Raw genomic sequence first — 19,202 nt, 5'->3', positions numbered from 1 at the left:
CCCCGGCCTCCACGGGGAGAGGGGAAGCGCTTGTGCCTGGGGAATGAATAGTCACACCAGCTCCCCTCGCCCTCAGGCTTTGGCTGGAAGGAGTCAGACCAGGAGACGTTCCTGGTGTTACTGAGGATTTCCACAACATCTGGAAGTGAGGCCTCCGGGCCCTGTGAAGCACCTCTCGGGGTGCACAGTACCCGGAATTCCGGCACGAATTTCTCTGACTTCGTGCCAGCTGCGCAGAGCAGCCCCTGCTCAGCCATGCAGCAGCACAGAGGTGGGTGCCTTCACCCCTTGTCCTGCTGTCCCTGCCATGGGACTGGGGACACGGGGCCAGCAGCTCAGCCTGGCTTGTCCTTGGCAGCTCCTGCCAGCACCAAGCAGCAGCCCCCAGTCAACAAGGAGCTGCTGAAGAAGGCCAGAGAGCATGTGAACAAGGCCATCAAGGTGGGACCCGATTACACACACACACCCCCCACAGCATGCCATGAACATGAGCCTGTTGCATTTATGGCTGAGCGCTTGTGTCCCTCCCCAGGAGAAGAAGATCTTCTCAGTGCAGGGCCCCTACCCTGTGATGCGCAAGCTGCTGCGGGCACGAGGCTGGGTGGAGAAGAAGTTCACCACCACCACCAAGGTGGGCACCCGCTCAGTGCAGCAGGACACAAAAAAGCTGTTGGAGGAGAAGCAGGAGGATGGCGGTGGTGAGGAGCGGTGGGAGGCAGCGCTCCATCCAGAGCCAGGGTCGGCATCCTGTTGGGCTCAGTGCTGGGGCGAGAACCTGGAGCCTCCTGAGGAGGAAGACGAAGAGCAGGACGAGGTCCAGTGTTATGCTGAGGACCCTGATGGCATCCATGACATCATGGTTAGTGGGGAGGGCCAGGGCTGGACTCCGTAGAGCACAGCCTGGGCTGGGCGGTAAGGGTGGGATGGAGGGACAGCTCACTTCAGTCCCCTCTGTCCATCCCGTAGTCCTCCATGGTGAAAGACCACCTGCCGACCTTCATCTGGACGAGCCGGTGCAGTGCTGTACACTACCGGGAGCTACAGAACCACCAAATGGTAAACCACTTCACTGGCACTGGAGCCTTCACCACCAAGGTGAGAGCCTGGAGATGTCCAGGATAAAGCACGGGGAATGAACAGGGGTGGCGGCAGGTCCAGCCCTGACTGCCACCCTTGTCCATCTACACAGAAGGGGCTGTGTGCCAAGCTCCAAAACCTGCCCTCATTCTACCAAGCGGATCCCACCACCTTCTTCCCAAGGTGCTACCAGCTCGGGGATGAGGATGGACGTCAAGCCTTCATCGGTGAGCTGCGGCTGCTGCCCTTCTGCCACCCCCCCCCCATCTCCTACAGCCCCCCGTGTGCTGGGCAGCACAGGGTGAGGACAACTCAAATCTTTTACAGAGGATTTCCGCCTGACAGCAGCTCACAGCCTGCTCAAACTGGCTGTGGAGAAGCCTGGCATCATGCCAGGGGTGATGGAGCCACCTAGCAAGGGGGCAGGTGAGTGTGTGGAAATGGGCCTGGTGGGGATGGTGAGGAGCTCAGGCTCAGGGCCATGGCTCTGGCCTGAGCCTCTGCTCGGGGCTGTGGCTTGGGACCCTGATGCACCCAGTGCCAAGCATCCCATGGGTAGCCAGCAGCCATGCCCCTCAGTCCATGCCACTTCCAGCAGGTCCACGATCCCCCTCACCCCCTGAGCTGCTGGAGAAAGCGCTGCAGGTCTGCAGGATGCAGCTGGACAGGCTGGAGCACACAGACATTGACAGGGACTCCCCACAGCTCCACGTCACCGACGCCGACTGGGACTGCTTCCTGCACGAGTACTACCGTGTGGTGAAGTGCGTGTGGGGGGAGATGGGGGGGGGGGGGGGGGGCACGCACAGCACGGCAATGCTGGTGCTGAGCCTCCCCGTGTCACCACCCTGCAGCGAGCAATCGAGGCTGGAGCCAAGCATTCCTCAGCTGAAACAGTGCAGGGCACTGCTGCAGAAGCTGCAGGAGCGGCTGCCCCAGCTCCACATGGAGGGCGTTCACAATCTCTGGATAATCAAGCCCGGAGCTATGTCCCGTGGTAGAGGTGAAGGCACGGGGAAAATGGGGTTTGGGCACAGGCTTCCTGGTGAGGAGGGGTCTCACCGGCACCGTGTGTCCCCGCTCACAGGCATCACCTGCTCGGCACGGCTGGAGGAGATCCTGGAGCTGCCTGGGAAACCCGCAGCGCCCTCAGTGCAGCCAGGACAATGGGTAGTACAGAAATACGTGGAGCGGCCGCTGCTCATCTTCGGCACCAAGATTGACCTGCGGCAATGGATCCTGGTGACTGACTGGAACCCGCTGACCATATGGTTCTACCGGGACAGCTACGTGCGCTTCTGCTCCCAACCCTTCTCCCTGCAGCACCTACACGCGTGAGTGCCCCCCACCCTGGCACAGCACACCCTACACCCCAGCACCCTGTTGACCCATCTCTGCTCTCCCCACACCAGCTCCCGGCACCTCTGCAATGTGTCCATCCAGAAGCAGTGGAGGCAGGCTGCAGGCCGTAACCCCAATCTGCCCTGTGACTTGATATGGTCCAGCCACCAGTTCCAGCTTCACCTGCAGCAAGTGGGGCACACGGAGGCCTGGGAGAACGTGATCGTGCCAGGCATGAAGGAGGCGGTGGTCGCTGCCCTGTGCAGCGGCCGGGAACTGGTGAGGGACCGCAAGGGCAGCTTCGAGCTCTACGGGGCCGATTTCATGTTCGGGGAGGACTGCCAGCCGTGGCTGCTAGAGATCAACGCCAGTCCCACCATGGCGCCCTGCTCAGCAGTGACCCGACGGCTCTGCGCCGCCGTCCAGCGTGACGTACTACGTGTGGTCCTGGACCACAGGGAGAACCCTGGCTGCTCCACCGGAGCCTTTGAACTCATCTACAAAGAGGTGGGTTTGGAGGGGCTGTGGGATAGGCTGCTCTCTGCTCCCAAGGAACAAGCAATAGAACAAGAGGAAACAGCCTCAAGCTACACCAGGGGAGATTTAGGCTGGGGATTAGGAACAATTACTTCCCCCAAAGGAGCGGTCAAGTCCTGGAACAAGCTGCCCAGGTAAGAAGGAGGTCACCGTCCATGGAGGGGTTCAAAACCTGTGTAGACAAGGCCCTTAATGACATGACTTAGTGGTGACTTAGGCAGTGCTGGGGAACAGTTGTACTTGATGATGTTAAGCTCTTTTCCAACCCAGTCGTTTCAATATCTCCCTGCAGCCCACCGTGCCAGTGCCTCCATCCCTGGGACTGAAGCTGGTGGTGGAAGGCTACTCGCTAACGAAGCCCCAGCTGCAGAAACAACAACCCCAGGAGAAACTCCCCATCACCCTGCCTCTTGTCTGCCCGGTGGGGACAAAGTCACTGGCGGTGGCCAAACCACTTATGACCACCAAATCGTCTGTGGTGCCCATGTCACCTGTGGTACCCAAGCCTCCTGCAGTGCCCAGGCCTCCAGCGGTCTCCCACCCACGTACTGACACCAACCCTCCCTCGGTGCTCAAGGCCACTGCAGTACCCTGGCCTCCAGTCGTGCCTAAACCATTTACGGACACCAAGCGTCCTAGAAGCGCCTTGCCCCCTATAGAGCCCAAGCGTCCTGCAGTGCCCAGGCCTCCAGTGGTCTCCAAACCACTTACGGACACCAAGTTACCCGCGGTGCCCAGGCCTCAAGGGGTCTCCCACCCAAGTACTGACACCAAGCCTCCCTTGGTGCTCAAGACTACTGTGGCGCCCCGGCCTCCAGTGGTGGCCAAACCACTTTCGGACACCAAGCCTACTGTGGTGCCCAGGCCTCCACTGGAACCTAAACCACTTATGGTCACCAAGCGTCCTAGAACCATCATGCCTGCTAGAGAGCCCAAGCTTCCTGCTGTGCCCAGGCCTCAAGGGGTCTCCAAACCACTTACGGACGCCAAGCCTCCCATGGTGCTGAAGACTAATGCGGTGCCCCGGCCTCCAGTGGTGCCTAAGCCACTTACGGTCACCAAGCCTCGTATGGTCACCATACCCCCTATAGTGCCCAGGCCTCCTACAGTGCCCAGGCCTCCTGTGATGCCCAAGCGGGGCAGAACCACTCAGCTCCCACCCGCTGGAGAAGCACAGGTCAAGGCGGCTCCCCTGACGTAAAGTGCACTTGTGCCTCTCCTCCGCCTCTGCCCCCCAGGCACCACCACAGCCAAACCCCCTGCTCCAGTGGCGGCAGGCCACTCTGAGCAAGCCTGGGGCCACTGTCCTGACAGGGCACCCGCTCAAGCAGCCGCAGTCCCACCAACAACCCTGCCTGCATGTCCTGGGCAGCAGAGCCGTGCTGCAGCCAAGGGACACGAAGCAGCGCCCGGGAGCAGGCAGAAACGCTGCGACCATAAGGCCGTGAAGAAGGGAAAAGCGTCTTGCCCACCAGAAGTGCAACACCACGACGGCAACCGCCCCCCCACCTCAGCCAGAGCCCGCCATCGCACAGGGACACACATCCCACCAGCCAAGGGGGTGAATTGAGTCAGTTTGCCGAGGTGAAAGCCATCCAGCTGGCCTGGAACATTACTCAGCGAGAAAAGTGGACAGTTGCAACAATGGAAGCAGAGCAACTGGAAACACAGACGTAAACCCATCTAGGCTGCTGCGCCGTGACAAGATACCGCTGCCCGGGTGCAGAACCTGTTGGTGAACGTACACCGTGTAGATGCTCATGTACGCAAGAGTCGAGCCACTGAGGAGCACCAGAACAACCAACAAGTGGATAAAGCTGCTAAGATTGAAGTGGCTCAGACGGACTTACATAGGCAACATAATGGTGAATTATTTTTAGCCACGGACCCATGACACCTCAGGCCATCAAGCGGAGCCTGTGATATCGAGGGGCTGACTTAACGATGAACGCTACTGCCCAGGTCATTCATGACTGTGAAACACGGGCTGCAATTAAACAAGCCAAGTGGTTAAAGCCTCTTTGGTATGGAGAACAACAGATGAAGTTCAAATACGGGAAGGCCTGGCAGGCTGACTGTATATCACTCCAGGCAACCCGCCAAGGCTTACGCCATGTGCTTACCATGGTGGAAGCAATCACCGGGTGGCTGGAAACACATGCTGTGCCCCACGCTACTGCCCGGAACACTATCCTGGGCCTTGAGAAACAGATTTTGTGGCGACACAGCACCCCAGAATGAACCGAGTCAGACAATGGGACTCATTTCCAGAACAATCTTACAGACACTTGTGCCAAAGAGCCTGGCATCGAGTGGGTATATCACGTCCCCTGCCATGCACCAGCCTCTGGTTAAATCAAATGGTACAATGTGCTCTTAAAAACTACACTGAGAGCAATGGGTGGTGGGACTTTCCCATGCTTGCACGCTATTACAAATACAGAAATACCCACCAATGCCTTGTAAAGATTTACCTATAAAGGATACAACATACTAGGGTTTCAAATAGAGCGACATCTTGCAAGATTAAAAAGAATAATAATAATAATCATAGATTAAAATGCTCTCTGCATTTTTCTGGCTACTCCAGAATTCCTGTTAAATATCTCAACATGTTAAGATGTTAGAAGTGGCTGAGATTTCTAAAAAAGGTGGGTTTGGGTGCCTGACAAGAGTCCCTGATAGAGGTTAATGATTTTCACGTGATGCAGCTCCCTCCTCTCTGCAATTTTAGTCTATTAAGCAAAGCACCTCAGGTCACCAATCACCGTTCAAAATCCTGGCTGTCCATCACAGCACAAATTTCATAAAGAGAGGAAAAACTTCATCACAAAATATGTAAATAGGCCCAATAAATTTGGTCCTAGGACTTGTCTTTTAAAGTCAGAAAACTATTACTGCCAGCCTCTTTGAAGGGGCTATAAGAGATAATTATTTTCCCCTGTAATGGTTCTGACATAAAGTGTGTATCAAAACTGCATACTCTTCATATCCATCCAGCTGTGTTAAGCAATAAACATGATAATTATGCAGATAAGGCTTAAATAAATTCTTATACCTAAGGGCAGCCAAATGCTTTTTTAAGCAAAACAATAATTAACCCTCCATAGGGCTGAGTGAGCACAGACCTTTGCTCCTTCCCAAGGTGGGAAACCTGCATCCTCGCACCTCCCAGACATCTGTCATAGCTATAAATGGGTCAGTCTACTTCAGAGAAAACAGCTCCAGGGCTATTCCTTGTGAGGTTCCAAAAGAGGTCAAGAACAACAAGATCTACTAGCTTCTCTATCCTGACGCTGGGATTTGAGGGGTTTCAGACAAATGTCAAAGAAATTGCAGGGAAAGGGAAAGAGCATAAAACGCCAGTGGAATTGCTCACTGAAAAACAAAGAGGAGGCATGAGCTCAGCAGTAAATGAAGACTCTTGCATTAAACTGAGAAGCTTAAGGGCTCAGAACTATGATCAAACTATTGCAGTGTAACGAGTTCCCACACACTGGCTGATCTGCAGTAACTGCTCATATGCGCACTAACATCAAAGATGAAGATGTGTTTATCTTAACCTCTTTCATTTGGTTGAGGCTAATATGTTTTGCTCTGCATCTGTGACAAGCTGAGCATCTATATGAATTACTACTGGTTGAAGCAGCCTGTAAACTGTGCTGATGGCAGCTCTGGTCTGATAGAATGAGCAAAATCAGCTCCCCAGCTTTTACATGGCCAGTCACCAGCCTATTGCAATGCCTTTGTGGCTACCCTCACCATTGTATGTGACTACTGCAGTTATAAAGTCTTTCAACATAGAGACTCTGTGGTCGTAAAGATGTTATTCAGTTACAAACTGAATGCTGAATTAAATGGTTTGCCAGACTGTTCCATAGAAAATGATGCTAATAAATCCTACATGCTTATACTTGCCATTCTTTTTTTTTTAATTTTTGGCCATCTTTTGGCCTGAAACTGAGTATCAGAAGGAGTCCAAAACCATCTCAATCCACACAGCTTCTTGCATTAAAGGCAGCAAGAGAAACATGGGAATTACCATACTGGCTTACGTGCACTAGAGATCTAATGCAGTACCTGTCAGCCATCAGCTGCAGGTGCGTAGAGAAAAGGTCTAAGGTGAGCCTCCCACAGTGAAGAACTATGAGGACTTAGTCTCAGTTTTCTCTGCATCACTGTGTTTAGCAGTCAGTGCATTTCCCTTCCATAATGTTTCCCAATGGCTTTTGAAAGTTATCCTGACTTTTTATCCCCACCAAATCACATGGTAACAAACTCCACCATTCAGTTACGCACTATATGGAAATAATGCTGCTTTGAGTTTTTAACCTGTGTGAGATTCAGATGCTCCCTGGTTCCCTTATCTTAAAACACAGTGAATAATGGTCCTTTTGCATTGCTTCTACCCATACAGCTTTACAGCTGGCTGCTGCAGCACTGCCCCACTGCAGCTTCGCCTGCAGGGACAGTGCTGGTGACAACTGGCAGATGGTAGGAGCTCTAAGGTGTGTCTGCTCTTGAATCACTAAGAATATGGAGCTGTGGTCCACATTTAACAAACCTGTATGGTCAGTCCTTGAGGAGGTGCAAGAATTTCTCCCTGCTCTACAGAAAAAGGAAAAAGAGATAAGCTAGATGTGGCTCTGCCCACTGGTTCACCCATGGCAGCTCTGCTGCAATCTGCTGCTCTCATTTTGGTTTGCAATACCCCTAATGGTGCTGAGCAGAGAAAGACAGAGATTTAACCAGACCCTCTCTCTGCAATAGAGGCTTACCTATAAATTTTGACATCAGCATAGTCTTAGACTCCAGAGGAGCAAGTTTAAAACCACACAGAAAGTTTCCTGCTCCCCATTATGTTCACCAGTTCTCTTTCAAAAGCCCATTTCTTCAGACCCCCCACTGAATCCATCTGCTCTAAGAAGAAAGGATGTCTCTAAAGCCATGTCACTGCATAAGGAGCCCAGATCCCAGGGGAGGCTGGAAATCCAGCCTTCTTTGAGAAGCCTAGGCACAATTATGATGATTTCCGCAGAGGGCTAGCTGTCCTGAGGAGTGCTGTGCTCATACAGCAAGTGAATTCCCCTTGAAATCAAATTTTCAGAGCCTGATGGCTCTGTCTCAGCCTGCAGAGATGAATCAGACATCCAAGCTGGCTCCTGGGGGCATGAAGGGAAAAGTGCCTCTGGTAGTGTGTGTGCAAGTCAGTCTATACCTGTAACCATCTGCAAAAGAAATGCTTAGTACTAGTGTCATCTTTACAACTTTTCTACTTTTTCCCTTAGACAGGTGTCCTGGGGCTTGCTGCTTCGCCCCAGCTGGGTCCCTGAGGTTTCACATACTTTCTTCTTTTACATATATGAATCCAGAATTTAGACAATTCAGCCCGAGAGAAAACCGAGATACCCAGAAAAAAAGAGCCACTGGCAGTCTTTTATCAGATTCCCAATGAGCAGAGCGGACCATTTCCCTTGAATGGACAAGACTATTCCCTACAACCCCATGGAAATATCTGTAGCAGGAAGAGGACACCTACGGACACCATCAGAAGCAGAACTGAGACAACTTTATGAACTCTTAAACAAAAAAACAAAGCCCTTCCCTTCGGAACCCTTTTCAGCAGGAAAAGGAAAGACCAGATGAAAGAATAAATTCAGGTAGAAGAACTCAGACTACAGAGCATACTATCAAGGTCTCGCCTCCTGCTGCATTGGGATCTACCGACTTCTTGCCTAACTGGCAAGTAGTATGTTGTGTTAATTTCTGCACCTTGAAACTGTTAACTGATATAAACCAGAAGCTTAACTAAAGGCCAGAAATTCATATTTTCTTTTTCTGTAGACACAGTGGTTGCTGTATCTCTTTGGGTTTAAACCCTCTGGTATAGGGCATCCCTTCCCCTCCCACTGGCCTGTATGATTTCACAGCACTTGGACAGAGAACCTGCTGCCAAAGCACATTACTTAGCAATTTTCTGCATTAAGCTACCTACACTGTGCTCATCTCCCTGGACTCCGGCCATCCTCCAATGTGTCCCAGCAACTTTGAGTCACATGCTCCCACCATCTGACCCCCGGACTCCTCTCCTCCACTAGAGAGGCAGGTTAAGCCTGAAGCCAAGTAGAGTTGAACTCCAGCCCTTTCAAAGGGCTTACATTGCCCAGCAATGGATGGTAAAGTGCAACTTCTAACCAGCAGGAAAATAATGTTTTCCTCTCACCAACTGGAATATCAATAAAACTCTTTGTGTATTTCCCAGTATGAAAACTGATTCCTTTTTTCAGTTCAGAGCTTCAGCCTTTGTAACAGCAAAGCAACTGAACCCTAAGTAATACCACTCAGTTTCCCTTTGCCTCAGAAAAAGGAATAGCAAGGACCATGCTGGGTAACTTGACAGGGAGTTTAAAACTCCTACTTAGGGAATTAGGCATTACTGCTTGTTACTTTCATAGTTGTAATAATGAACTCACTGTTGCAATATCAGGAATAATAAATACTTTTGACTAGTGATTCAAAGAACTAAGTTTTCAGTAGGGAAATACGATTTCTTCTGGGAATATTTTCTCTTCAGGGAAGTTAATTTTGAAGTTTTACTTCTAGTCATGATCATTCCCAGAAAAACCACCATTCTCAGCCTATACCCTGCAAGTGACAGAGGCAGGTACCATCCAATCCAGTGGTTCATTATTGCGGCTTGCTATTTTTAAGGCATTTTGGACAAAAATAAATAATATGCACACCTTTGTCATTGTAATGTGATGGTAGGGCCTAGTTTTGTATTAGACCAGTGTTCTGCAGCATTGGCTTTCAGACTGCATTCACAATGCCCCCTGTATTACAGTCACTTCCAGCACAGCTCTGGGAGTCCCTGGTACTGTGTTCATTATACATGTAAAAATAATTTCTTCTCTCTAAAGTAGAAGCCAGGAGCTGCAGTAACTTAGCAACACAAGCAAGTGCCAACAGTGGCAAAAGAAACCCTGAGACCCACCAGCTCCCTTGTCGCTCTTATTTATTTGCCAAAAGTTTGTTATTTATTGATAAGCGAAGCAAACAACGTCCTACCCTGACACGTATGTCCCACATTTACCCACCAATTTTATCGTCAACAAAGAAGTTCATAAGCAAACAAGAAGCTAATAAAGCCCTGCATACACAAGTGAAAGCTGATAAGATCCGTAATACTGTCTGTCAAGAGAGTTAATAGAACCAACTTGCTAATTGCATGAGAAATACCGAGAAGTAAAAAAAAAGCCATTTGCTTTGAAGAAATTTAATTCCCTGTAATCAAATTTGAGTATGGGTATGCCAGTCTAAACATTTCCTTTTATGTGGTATCTGTCAAAACATATGACCTGTTCTCTTCTGATTATTTGTATCTGCAGAAACAACATAAGCTGGGTTGCTCAGAGCTGCATCTGAAGTCCAGAAGAAGAGGAAATCAGTGATAAAAATGAGAGAAAGGCAGAGATTTCTGCACACCGAATCTTTTTTTGTACATTAATTAATAATTACTCCTCAGATTGTTTTCAAGCAAGCTGTTTCTCCTGCTGACTCTTGCGTTTTAGACTTTGGGAACCTGCGTCTTCATTCTCAAGGGATACATTTTTAAGAAATATGAACCTAAAGATAGACTTAAATGAGATTTTATTTTTCCTGATTTATAAAGGAGAACTACTATGACCTTATGTCAAAAAACCCTGCAAAACTGTAAAACATTAAAGCACAGAATTGGGAGTTGAATTTTTGGCTCCTTTATTTATTTTATTTTTTTATATATATCTTTCCCTAAAAAAAGGCCTATCTTGTACACAATTCCACCTACCAACCAAGAGGCCATACAAAGCTGAAAAAGCAATCAAAGCCTTGGTAAGTGATAACTCATCTTTTACTCTGGTAATTAGGTTGGAGACAGCACTGATATTTTTCAATATCACAAGAAATGACCAGTAAATGGCAGAGGCTTCTAAAACAAAGGCTTCTGCTTAGGAAATGGAAGGCTCTTCCACATTATCCTCTTTAGCAAATCTACCTATGTGTGTGCCATAATTGCACACAATGATGGTTACAGTCCTGGCACATGTTTCAGAATGTTTCATGTAAAGCTCTGGGCTGTCCCAATCAGATGGCATCAGGACAGCAAAGGGTTTGGGAGGCAGACCTACAGACCCCACCAGCATGTAGGAACCTCATCTGGCACAGACCTAATGGTTCTGGCTGCCAGTCTGCTCTTCTTGCTCTGAATATCCTGAAGCAAGGGAGAGATTAATTAGAGCAGCCCAGAGGCTACCTAGATCAGTGCACAACCTAGAGAGCAGATACTGTCCCTTTCCCATTCAGGCCTTGGGCTTAGTAATACTAAAGAATCTGACCTAGGTCTTGAAATCAAGTCAATCTTACACATATTTGGAAATGACACCTCTCCCAGACATTTTGCTTTACTGAATAATGCACAATATACATGAGTTAATTCTGGTATCACAGGATCTCAATCAAGTTCTGCAGCATATTCAGCCTTCTTCTAAAGTAGAACATACGGGTGGTGATGTGCCTATATGCAGTCTGTCACAGTACAGGACCAGACACCTTATAAGACCAGCTCCTACACAATGAACACTGCAAGGTATAATGCCTTCCTTTATATCCAACCTAACAGCATCTGTGAGCTGTGCTGACAATGGTCTCAAGGCAGGCATTTAGAAAAATCCCACTGTTCAGTCATTCACCCTTATTTTGGCTGCTTCTGAAAGGCAGAAGAGGAAGCAGCAACATCCATGGCTCAGCCTTCTCACTGAGAAGCAGGAGGCCATCCAGGGGCCTACAATCAATTTGTGTCCCTTCTATTTGATCTCAGCCAAGTCATCCAGATTTTCTTGTTCCTCAGCTGAAAACATTAGAAAAGTTAGAAAATGGTGTGGAAATGAATGTAGCCCTGTGAGCATGCAGCACCTTCCTTGTGTTCCTGATGTTCTCCAGCAACAGCAAACCTTGTTGCTCTCTACACACATCAGTCTCCAAACCCTTCCAAAGACAGGGAACACTACAGCAGCTAGGAAAGTAACTCACAACAAAACATCTTTCCTCAGACTTTTCTGTGCATGGCTTTACCTTCCTTCAATCTTTAAGGTACTCCTCCCAAAAGCAAAGTGCAACCCTTGCTCTAAGTTCAAGTGACTGGACTGATGCAGGCTCTGAAAAATTTCCTGCCTCTACAACTCATTGCTGACCTTCCACTTGAAAACATACCCCCTGCATACTGAAGAAGTACTTGCATATATGCTGTTTAACCACAGGCTAGTCATTTAGCTCTCAAAAGAGGCTTAAAAACCCTCAAGTTTAAAAACAAAAGCAAAACCAAACCTACTCAAGAAGTTAAATATTGGCCTACAGCTACGCAGCAAAGGCGAGTACCAGAAGTGCATCTTCTACAAGAAGCTTGCCAACACAGCAAACTGATTTTTAATAATTAAAACATATAAATATGCTTTGTAGACCCACTGGTTCATGACCAGGAAAAACACAACCAACCCACTTCCATAACCAATCATTAGTTAAAATAACCCATGTTTTCCTGTGCACAGAAAGATCATAGATAGATTGCGGTGCAGTTTTCTTTTTCTAGTTTTGCTCCCCCCCCCCATGCAGGACACCTTAATAATGTACAGCAAGAAGGACCTTAAGCCTCCAGCCTCCAGCAGAGAAGACACCTTTATCTTACCTTAATTTGTCCCGCTTGTATCAGAATGGAGTTTCTAATATTTAGAGAAGGAGATATAAATGTAAACTCTCTGGAGTTAAACTAAGCTACCTGTGGGCCTGATGTTCTCATGGTTTGCCTGAGGAAAACAAATCTTTCATCCTTATCTATGTATTTCTTTTCTAATTAAAATGCATGGACTACTTTAAACACTGTTTACCCAAGGGGGCTTCAGCAGTGCTCCTTCACCACTTAAAGAAAATAAAGAATAAATACCATCAGTGGAAGGCTTTAAAGATGCTACATACATAAGCCACTCATTAAGATTCCTGAAGAGTAATATTATCAAAGCAGGATATTAACACTACAAGTCTATCTATACAAAACAATTGCCAATATAAACACATGACAAGTGAAATCAGAAGGAGACAGAGACACAGAGAGCGTACTTAGATCTTGTTGGCTGTTGCAGAGAGGTAACTAATTCTATGTCACAATTTGCATTTCTCCTGGGGTATTCCCAAAAGTATGTAGAAAACCCCTGCAGCAGCGAGGCAGAATTATCCAAATCAAACTGGGAAGGTTTGCAGTGCTGCTAGTGATGATTCTGTTATATTCTAAATTCAATTAGAAAGGTAGGCAGCTAAAATAGAAGCACCTTGCTGATGAGGCAATTCTTTCCTGGGCTGAAGGATAAAACAATGTTTCTGAAGCCTTTCATGCAAGAGATTTGACAAAGCCTGACAGCAACAAACCAAAGTACAAGTTCTCCTAATACCCTTTGCTTCTGAAGGACTCAGATCAGCCCAGAAACATGAATTACGGGTGTGGACCCACAATTACAAACAAATCAGTAATCGGATCTTTCTGATTTTCTACTTACCAGCTAGCTTGCCTTCATGGTGGTTTAAGATAATGCATTTCACTCTGTGTTTGCAGTAGATTAGAGCCATGCATGTGGTGAGTTAATTCAGTACACCTAATAAGCAGGGAATTATGAAGCACTGGAACTCATATATGCTTGCAGTATCAGCAACTCTGAGAAATGGTGAGTGCCATGAAAAAGTCAGGTTTTGCCACAGATTGACCTTCATTATTCTTACTTTTACCCTTATATCCATTTTACTGATGGGTAGACTGAGGCGGCAACAGGTTACTGAATCAAGGCTGAGCAGCATATCAGCAGAGACAGAGACTAGACAGCTGCATTCCTTGTAGTTTCTCCTGGGCTTTTCCTTATAAACAGAAGCACTCCCACCTTCAAGCAGAAAGTGGGAGCTGCTTTACAGTCAACAAATTAGGAACTCTTCCATGTTAAGCAGCCTTCAGAGATGGGTAAACTTGAAAATAAGATTATGACTGGTTCTGGAGGGTCATAAGAACAGACTATAATTATTTCTGAAACCATATCTGAAGATGAGATTCCTCTATTAGATACTCAATACATGTGTGTCTCTAAAGAGTGATATAATCCTTCTTATATGCCATCCTTATTACACTGTAGAACCCTTATGCCTAGCACTCACATACCCCTTTCACTCACTGAACAAACTCACCACAGAAAGCCAAGCCCTGCCCCAGACCTTCTGTTTGAGGGTGCTGTGCAAACTGAGGGAATACATCCATATTTTAATACCCTACCTCTTGTTGTGCTCTCCTTCTGAAAGGAAAGCAACCTTGGACTACCTTAGGATCATGCAAACTGAGAGCAAACCAACCAGCAACAGGAAAACTTCCACCTGAACTGGGGGGATTTTAAAAAGCTAGGATCTAAATCATTTTTTTGTGCAAGTAACAGAAGAGAAGATACCTGATAGGGCTTGACTTTTAAAAAATTGAATCAATTTCTGCAGCCAGAATTAACTGACAGCTTATATGCAACCACTTCAGCTGTTTACCAAGTGATTGGTGCATACAAATCAAGGGGTGTTCAATGTCTAAATGCTAATGTCTTCATAGACTATGCAAGCACAGATTTGCACCTACAAGAACTGGAAGCCACTTCGTTTAAACTTTAACAAATGTGGCTAAGAGAAAGGAAAGAGAGAAAGGCAATATGAATATTTCAGGGTATGCATCTTGAAAGGTTTGATGCAGCTGCACAGCTCCAATTAAATTCAGTAGGAGCTTCACATCTAAAACCCTGAGCCATGCTTTGAAAAGTCTAAGGGTTTGATGTCAGAGGATGACTTTCAGAGTCAGCTGCTTTTGTTCAGCAGAAGCCTTCGTAGAAGAATGAAGCAGTCTCTCCTTTTACAGAAAGAGAAAGCTGGAGAGAGCAGGACAAGGAGAATAAAGTTCAGAATAGATACTGGCATAAAGATTTGTCCAGCACAGTGTCTAAGAGGGGCCACAATGGCATTATTTGTAAAGGAAATGATTCAAAAAGGTCAAGCTTTGGCTTTTCCATTACTCAACATCAGAGATAGTTAAGAAACAATTTCCATTTTCTTTGAACCTGCAAAGCCCAATCAAATGAAGGAAGCTCCTGGATAAAAGGATCATCCACTGATCCAATTCTAATCGGCACAGCGATAATTCTCTTACCTCCAACAGGATTAAGCTGATTGTTTGAATAAACAATTTAGTTCATCATTTGGAAGCACTCACACAGCCCAGATGTCTTTGGACATTCATGTGTTAGTGCTTCATTGTGAAAAAAGGTGTGCTTTATGAAGATGCTTTCCTGATTATCTCCACTTGCTGGGCTCTGGTTCCCCTCACAGACTGAATTGGAGCTCCATATTTTAATTCAGGATAAAATTAGACTGGAAGATGCACTCCAGGAGCTCACCTACTGCCCTCCAGCAAACGGTGGCCAGCAGACAAGTCAGACTACAGCTACCTGAAGTAAATCCTCTGAAATGTTTGTAGAGGGGAACGCGGACCTTCAGCACTGTTTTGCTCTACATGCATTCCTGTTGAGATAGATTACTTGTTAATGTGGGCATAGCCTTCATGGCCTTTTGAGCATGGTCACACACATGACAATAGCCTGAAAGAATTTACACTAAAAAGCATTGCAGATACTAGAAAATCATCTTACTTTTGTATATGACAAGTTAGTCTAGTGATGAATGTGCCGATTTTAAGAAGTCAAATTATAAAAAGTCAAACTAAACTAAACTGTTTCTAGTAGGAACCTCAAACTAGCATATTCCTCTCAGCTTCTGGTGCGATGACAACTTTTTGTCTCAATATTTTTGCTCTGAAGATGTTTTCCTATAATTTCTAGTAATTGATGTTATTTCATGACATGTCTGTGGCATCGTATCTGCATGTTGTTATTTCAAGTTGTCATGTCGCATTCCACGAGACTACTGCTGCCACATCAAATTATCACAGAGCAGAGCAGTTGCTTTATCATTAAGGGCAGCTGCTACTCTGTACAAATTGAAACATCAATATACTGCAAAGGGTTCCAGGCTACTGAAAACTGTTGCTCCTCAAATTAGTACGCCAAATGCTTATCTTTTTTACAAAGTCTAACCTGTATCACTTCAACGCAAACAGGAGGTATTTTGTTCAAAGAAACAAAGTGAGTGGGTTTTAAATATCCAGAGTCTGGTTTATGATTGTCTAAATCATAAAAATAATGTGAAAGTCATATTTTTAGATACTTTTTGTAGCTAAAAGTGCATGCAGAGATCACAGAGCTATTTAATGGTATCACAGAGGAAGCCTTTAACATATCTGGAAGTTTAAGCTGGCATCATTTGCATCCCACTCCAGCATTTTAACCACAAAACATTCATCTTCACACATGAACTAGTGAAGAAAAAGGAGGAAAAGAGAGAAATCAGTAAGATTCCAGACACTGGAGTGATGTTCATGTGTTTATGTTTCCATTTTTTCCCTGCCATTTGAAGAAAATAGGATGCAGAAACTTAATCTCTTTGTAGATATTTTCAGAGGGGTCATAAATTCCAGTTCCCTTCAAAACCTTTTCTTAATTCAAATGGAAATATAGATGAGACTGGTGCTTGGGAAAAGAGAAAAGGAGGATTCCTGCTGAGAAGAGATGCTCATGTACATGTGGGCAGTTTCTAGATTCTTTTGGATGTGAAAGGTGTCTTCCCTGATATGATTATTTATGTTGCCTGTCAGAATCTAGAAGAATTTGAGACACACTGTAGATTGTTCCCCTTTCACCTCTGGAGTGAACAAAGATGTCAGAAGTGAACAAATACATTATATTATGATGTGGAGGTAACACAATGGCTAAAAGTCACTATGCAAAATAAGCAGAGCAGGGACTGTGTGAAAAAGCATCATGTGCTGGGTATAAGTCCCATTTAACAGGGATGTGCTTCAGTGTACACACTTCTTCCCAAAGCACTACAGACATCAGTGTGGTTAAAGGATGGAGGAAAGCCTGTAATACCCTCTATGCATTGGTATTATATCCCTTTCAAACCCACATTCAAAAGCTGAGCAATAGCAGCATCTGTGACTGGAAGACAAGACACACGAAAAGCTGGAGACAGAAGAAACCAGGAAAAGCCTGAAGTTGGTTTTGCTTACTGGAGCAAACAGGCTAGGAACACATAGCTTAAGGTTACCTTTGCTTTCCTACTTTTCCATGCAGAAGTGGAAGATGTTTTAGGAACATAAGCAACAGGGGTTTCCTCTGCAAGCAAGAGGATTTAAGAGCTGCATGGGCTGGGTAGCAAGAGAGATGACCCTGCTTCAGCCTTTTGTTTTTACTGGATTAGAACACACAGAATGAAAGTCAGCCTTACACATCAGCTTCAGGTAATCTGCTTTTGCACTTTCTTCCTCAGCAGACAGCAGCTCTACCTTTGAAGATAACTATTCATGCATAAAATTACTAATAGAGACCATCTATCTGACGAATGCCTGTTCCTTAATAATTTATATCACTTGATCCATTTTCAAAGGTTAGCCTTACATTAAAACTGCAGTTCTGAATAGGTCAGTCTATTACTTACAGATAAATTACTCCACCTCTTCACGTTATAGTGTTGTGTTTTGATAATGACAGAGTATTTATTCCTATTCTTTCTTCTTCTCAGGAACAGCATGGCAAAGCCTTAGCATGACCTGCCTTCCCATGCCTCCCTATGTAGTCCTATTTTGATTCTTTTTTGACTAAGTCAGTCTAAACATCTCCTGCTTATAATCTTTTACCTGCTTTTAGCAACAATGTGGAAATACTTGGCACTCCAGGATGAAAAGATGAATCAATGATGCATCATAGGACTATACTAAATGCTAAGCTTTGTCGTGCTGCGTGTGAGCTAAAGTGCTATATAACCAATAGCATTAAATTCATTGTAATTAAAAGATAATTTCTGCTCTCCTCTAGATAGATAAAGCAATAAAATAACAATGTTTAAAGAGGAAATGCCAGTGTAGTGTTCATACACCTAACTACTACCCAGGAGATTATGCATTGTAAATATAACAGAAAAGTTCCTACTCTTTTATCTATGGAAGCATTTTGTGGTGGTAATTTTATACCACTGAAGTAGCCTGGAAAGTTGCTGGACCACAGAAGACTTACCTTAAGAAACACCTGGTACAGGTATTTTCCTATGACTGTGAGGAATTGTCAAGTTACAACAGTTTGTCAAGTATCTCATTACAAACACATCTCTGGATTACTTGGAGTGAAGAGCTCTTCTCAGGCAATGCAGACATCTGCACACAGGATCAGTGCACCAGTCTGTTAGCTCTGCAGTAACAGGATGAAAGGAAAAAGCAGACTTCAAGGTCTATGTACCTTCTGCATTAGCTGCACGAGTATAGGCAGAAGCAGCATCCAGCACCAAGACAGCAGTGACACCTCAGCCTAGAGCTGCCCTTGGGTACAGTGCTGTCTGAGAAAAGGACAGTCCCATTCTGCACAGCAACCATCCCAACAGGGAAACCGAGACAGAAAGCAGTCATTCCAGAGAACTGTCGGGTCTTATGCAGCATGCAGCAATCCTGATGGATTTCCCTAAATTGTGCTTCTGATTTAAAAGCTCACGTGGAATAACTGGCCTTTGCTTTTCAGATAAAAATGAAATAAGAGTCTGTGTGACCCCTTGGAAACACATTCAGAGGTTCACTGTGCTTCCCACAGAGCCAAAGCAGTTAATAAAAATGTCTCTGTTGCTCCTGGCCTGTGTATCACATTCTCCCCAGAGTTAATCAGGACAAGCTTAGAAACAACACATGCACTTCAAATACATTTTCCTTAGGCCCCTTCTGAAGTAAATGCATTCATGGATAGAATATATGTATATAAAGAGTAAGCAGTCAGCAACTACAACATGGATAATACACGAACAAGCCTCCTCACCATCAGGTTCCAGGTGCAATTACCAGCAGTTATCCAGAGGCAAATTATTCACAATGATTGGTGATAAACAGATCAGTTATACATAAAGATACCAACTCCAGCTACAAAAAACCTTTTGTAGATGCTAGCCAGAGAAGAACCCAATCCATGCATGTGAACAGATACTGGGGTCTCAGGATACTGGAGCTTTTAGCAGCATACCCTATTGAATGCAGCATAGGACTTCCAGAAGATTTT

The 19,202-nt window shown here is 45.9% G+C and overlaps 1 protein-coding gene and 1 long non-coding RNA gene across 2 annotated transcripts; one reads left to right on the top strand and one right to left on the bottom strand.

Annotated features, from left to right (window-relative positions):
- The first annotated feature begins 246 nt into the window (after positions 1-246).
- On the top strand, positions 247-4,156 carry LOC134159247 (tubulin tyrosine ligase 3-like). Its single transcript, XM_062609986.1, has 10 exons — positions 247-441; positions 533-859; positions 967-1,095; positions 1,190-1,304; positions 1,405-1,503; positions 1,673-1,841; positions 1,932-2,080; positions 2,165-2,411; positions 2,490-2,925; positions 3,248-4,156. The coding sequence occupies exons 1-10, from the start codon at positions 256-258 to the stop codon at positions 4,154-4,156; spliced, it is 2,766 nt and encodes a 921-aa protein (XP_062465970.1). The 5' UTR covers positions 247-255.
- Positions 4,157-12,674: 8,518 nt separating this feature from the next.
- Positions 12,675-18,345, bottom strand: LOC134159183 (uncharacterized). The gene is made up of 4 exons (XR_009963065.1): positions 18,183-18,345; positions 17,218-17,361; positions 12,876-12,906; positions 12,675-12,794 (listed from the first exon to the last, which is right to left on the bottom strand). It is a non-coding gene; the product is annotated as an uncharacterized LOC134159183 (long non-coding RNA).
- Between the last annotated feature and the right edge of the window lie 857 nt (positions 18,346-19,202).

The sequence above is a fragment of the Pezoporus occidentalis genome, unplaced genomic scaffold (genome assembly GCF_034315485.1).
Source record: "Pezoporus occidentalis ecotype Australia unplaced genomic scaffold, CSIRO_AGI_Poc_V1 ctg142, whole genome shotgun sequence".
In the NCBI taxonomy this organism is placed as follows: domain Eukaryota; kingdom Metazoa; phylum Chordata; class Aves; order Psittaciformes; family Psittacidae; genus Pezoporus; species Pezoporus occidentalis.
This window is presented reverse-complemented; position numbering and strand designations above follow the sequence as displayed.

What these genes read in the sequence shown, in the direction of transcription:
- LOC134159247 (XM_062609986.1), top strand. Translation starts at nt 256, where the DNA reads ATGCAGCAGCACAGAGGTGGGTGCCTTCACCCCTTGTCCTGCTGTCCC. An exon ending in ATGTGAACAAGGCCATCAAG is followed by an intron (nt 442 to 532) that starts GTGGGACCCGAT and finishes GTCCCTCCCCAG; the next exon opens with GAGAAGAAGATCTTCTCAGT. An exon ending in TTGAACTCATCTACAAAGAG is followed by an intron (nt 2,926 to 3,247) that starts GTGGGTTTGGAG and finishes ATCTCCCTGCAG; the next exon opens with CCCACCGTGCCAGTGCCTCC.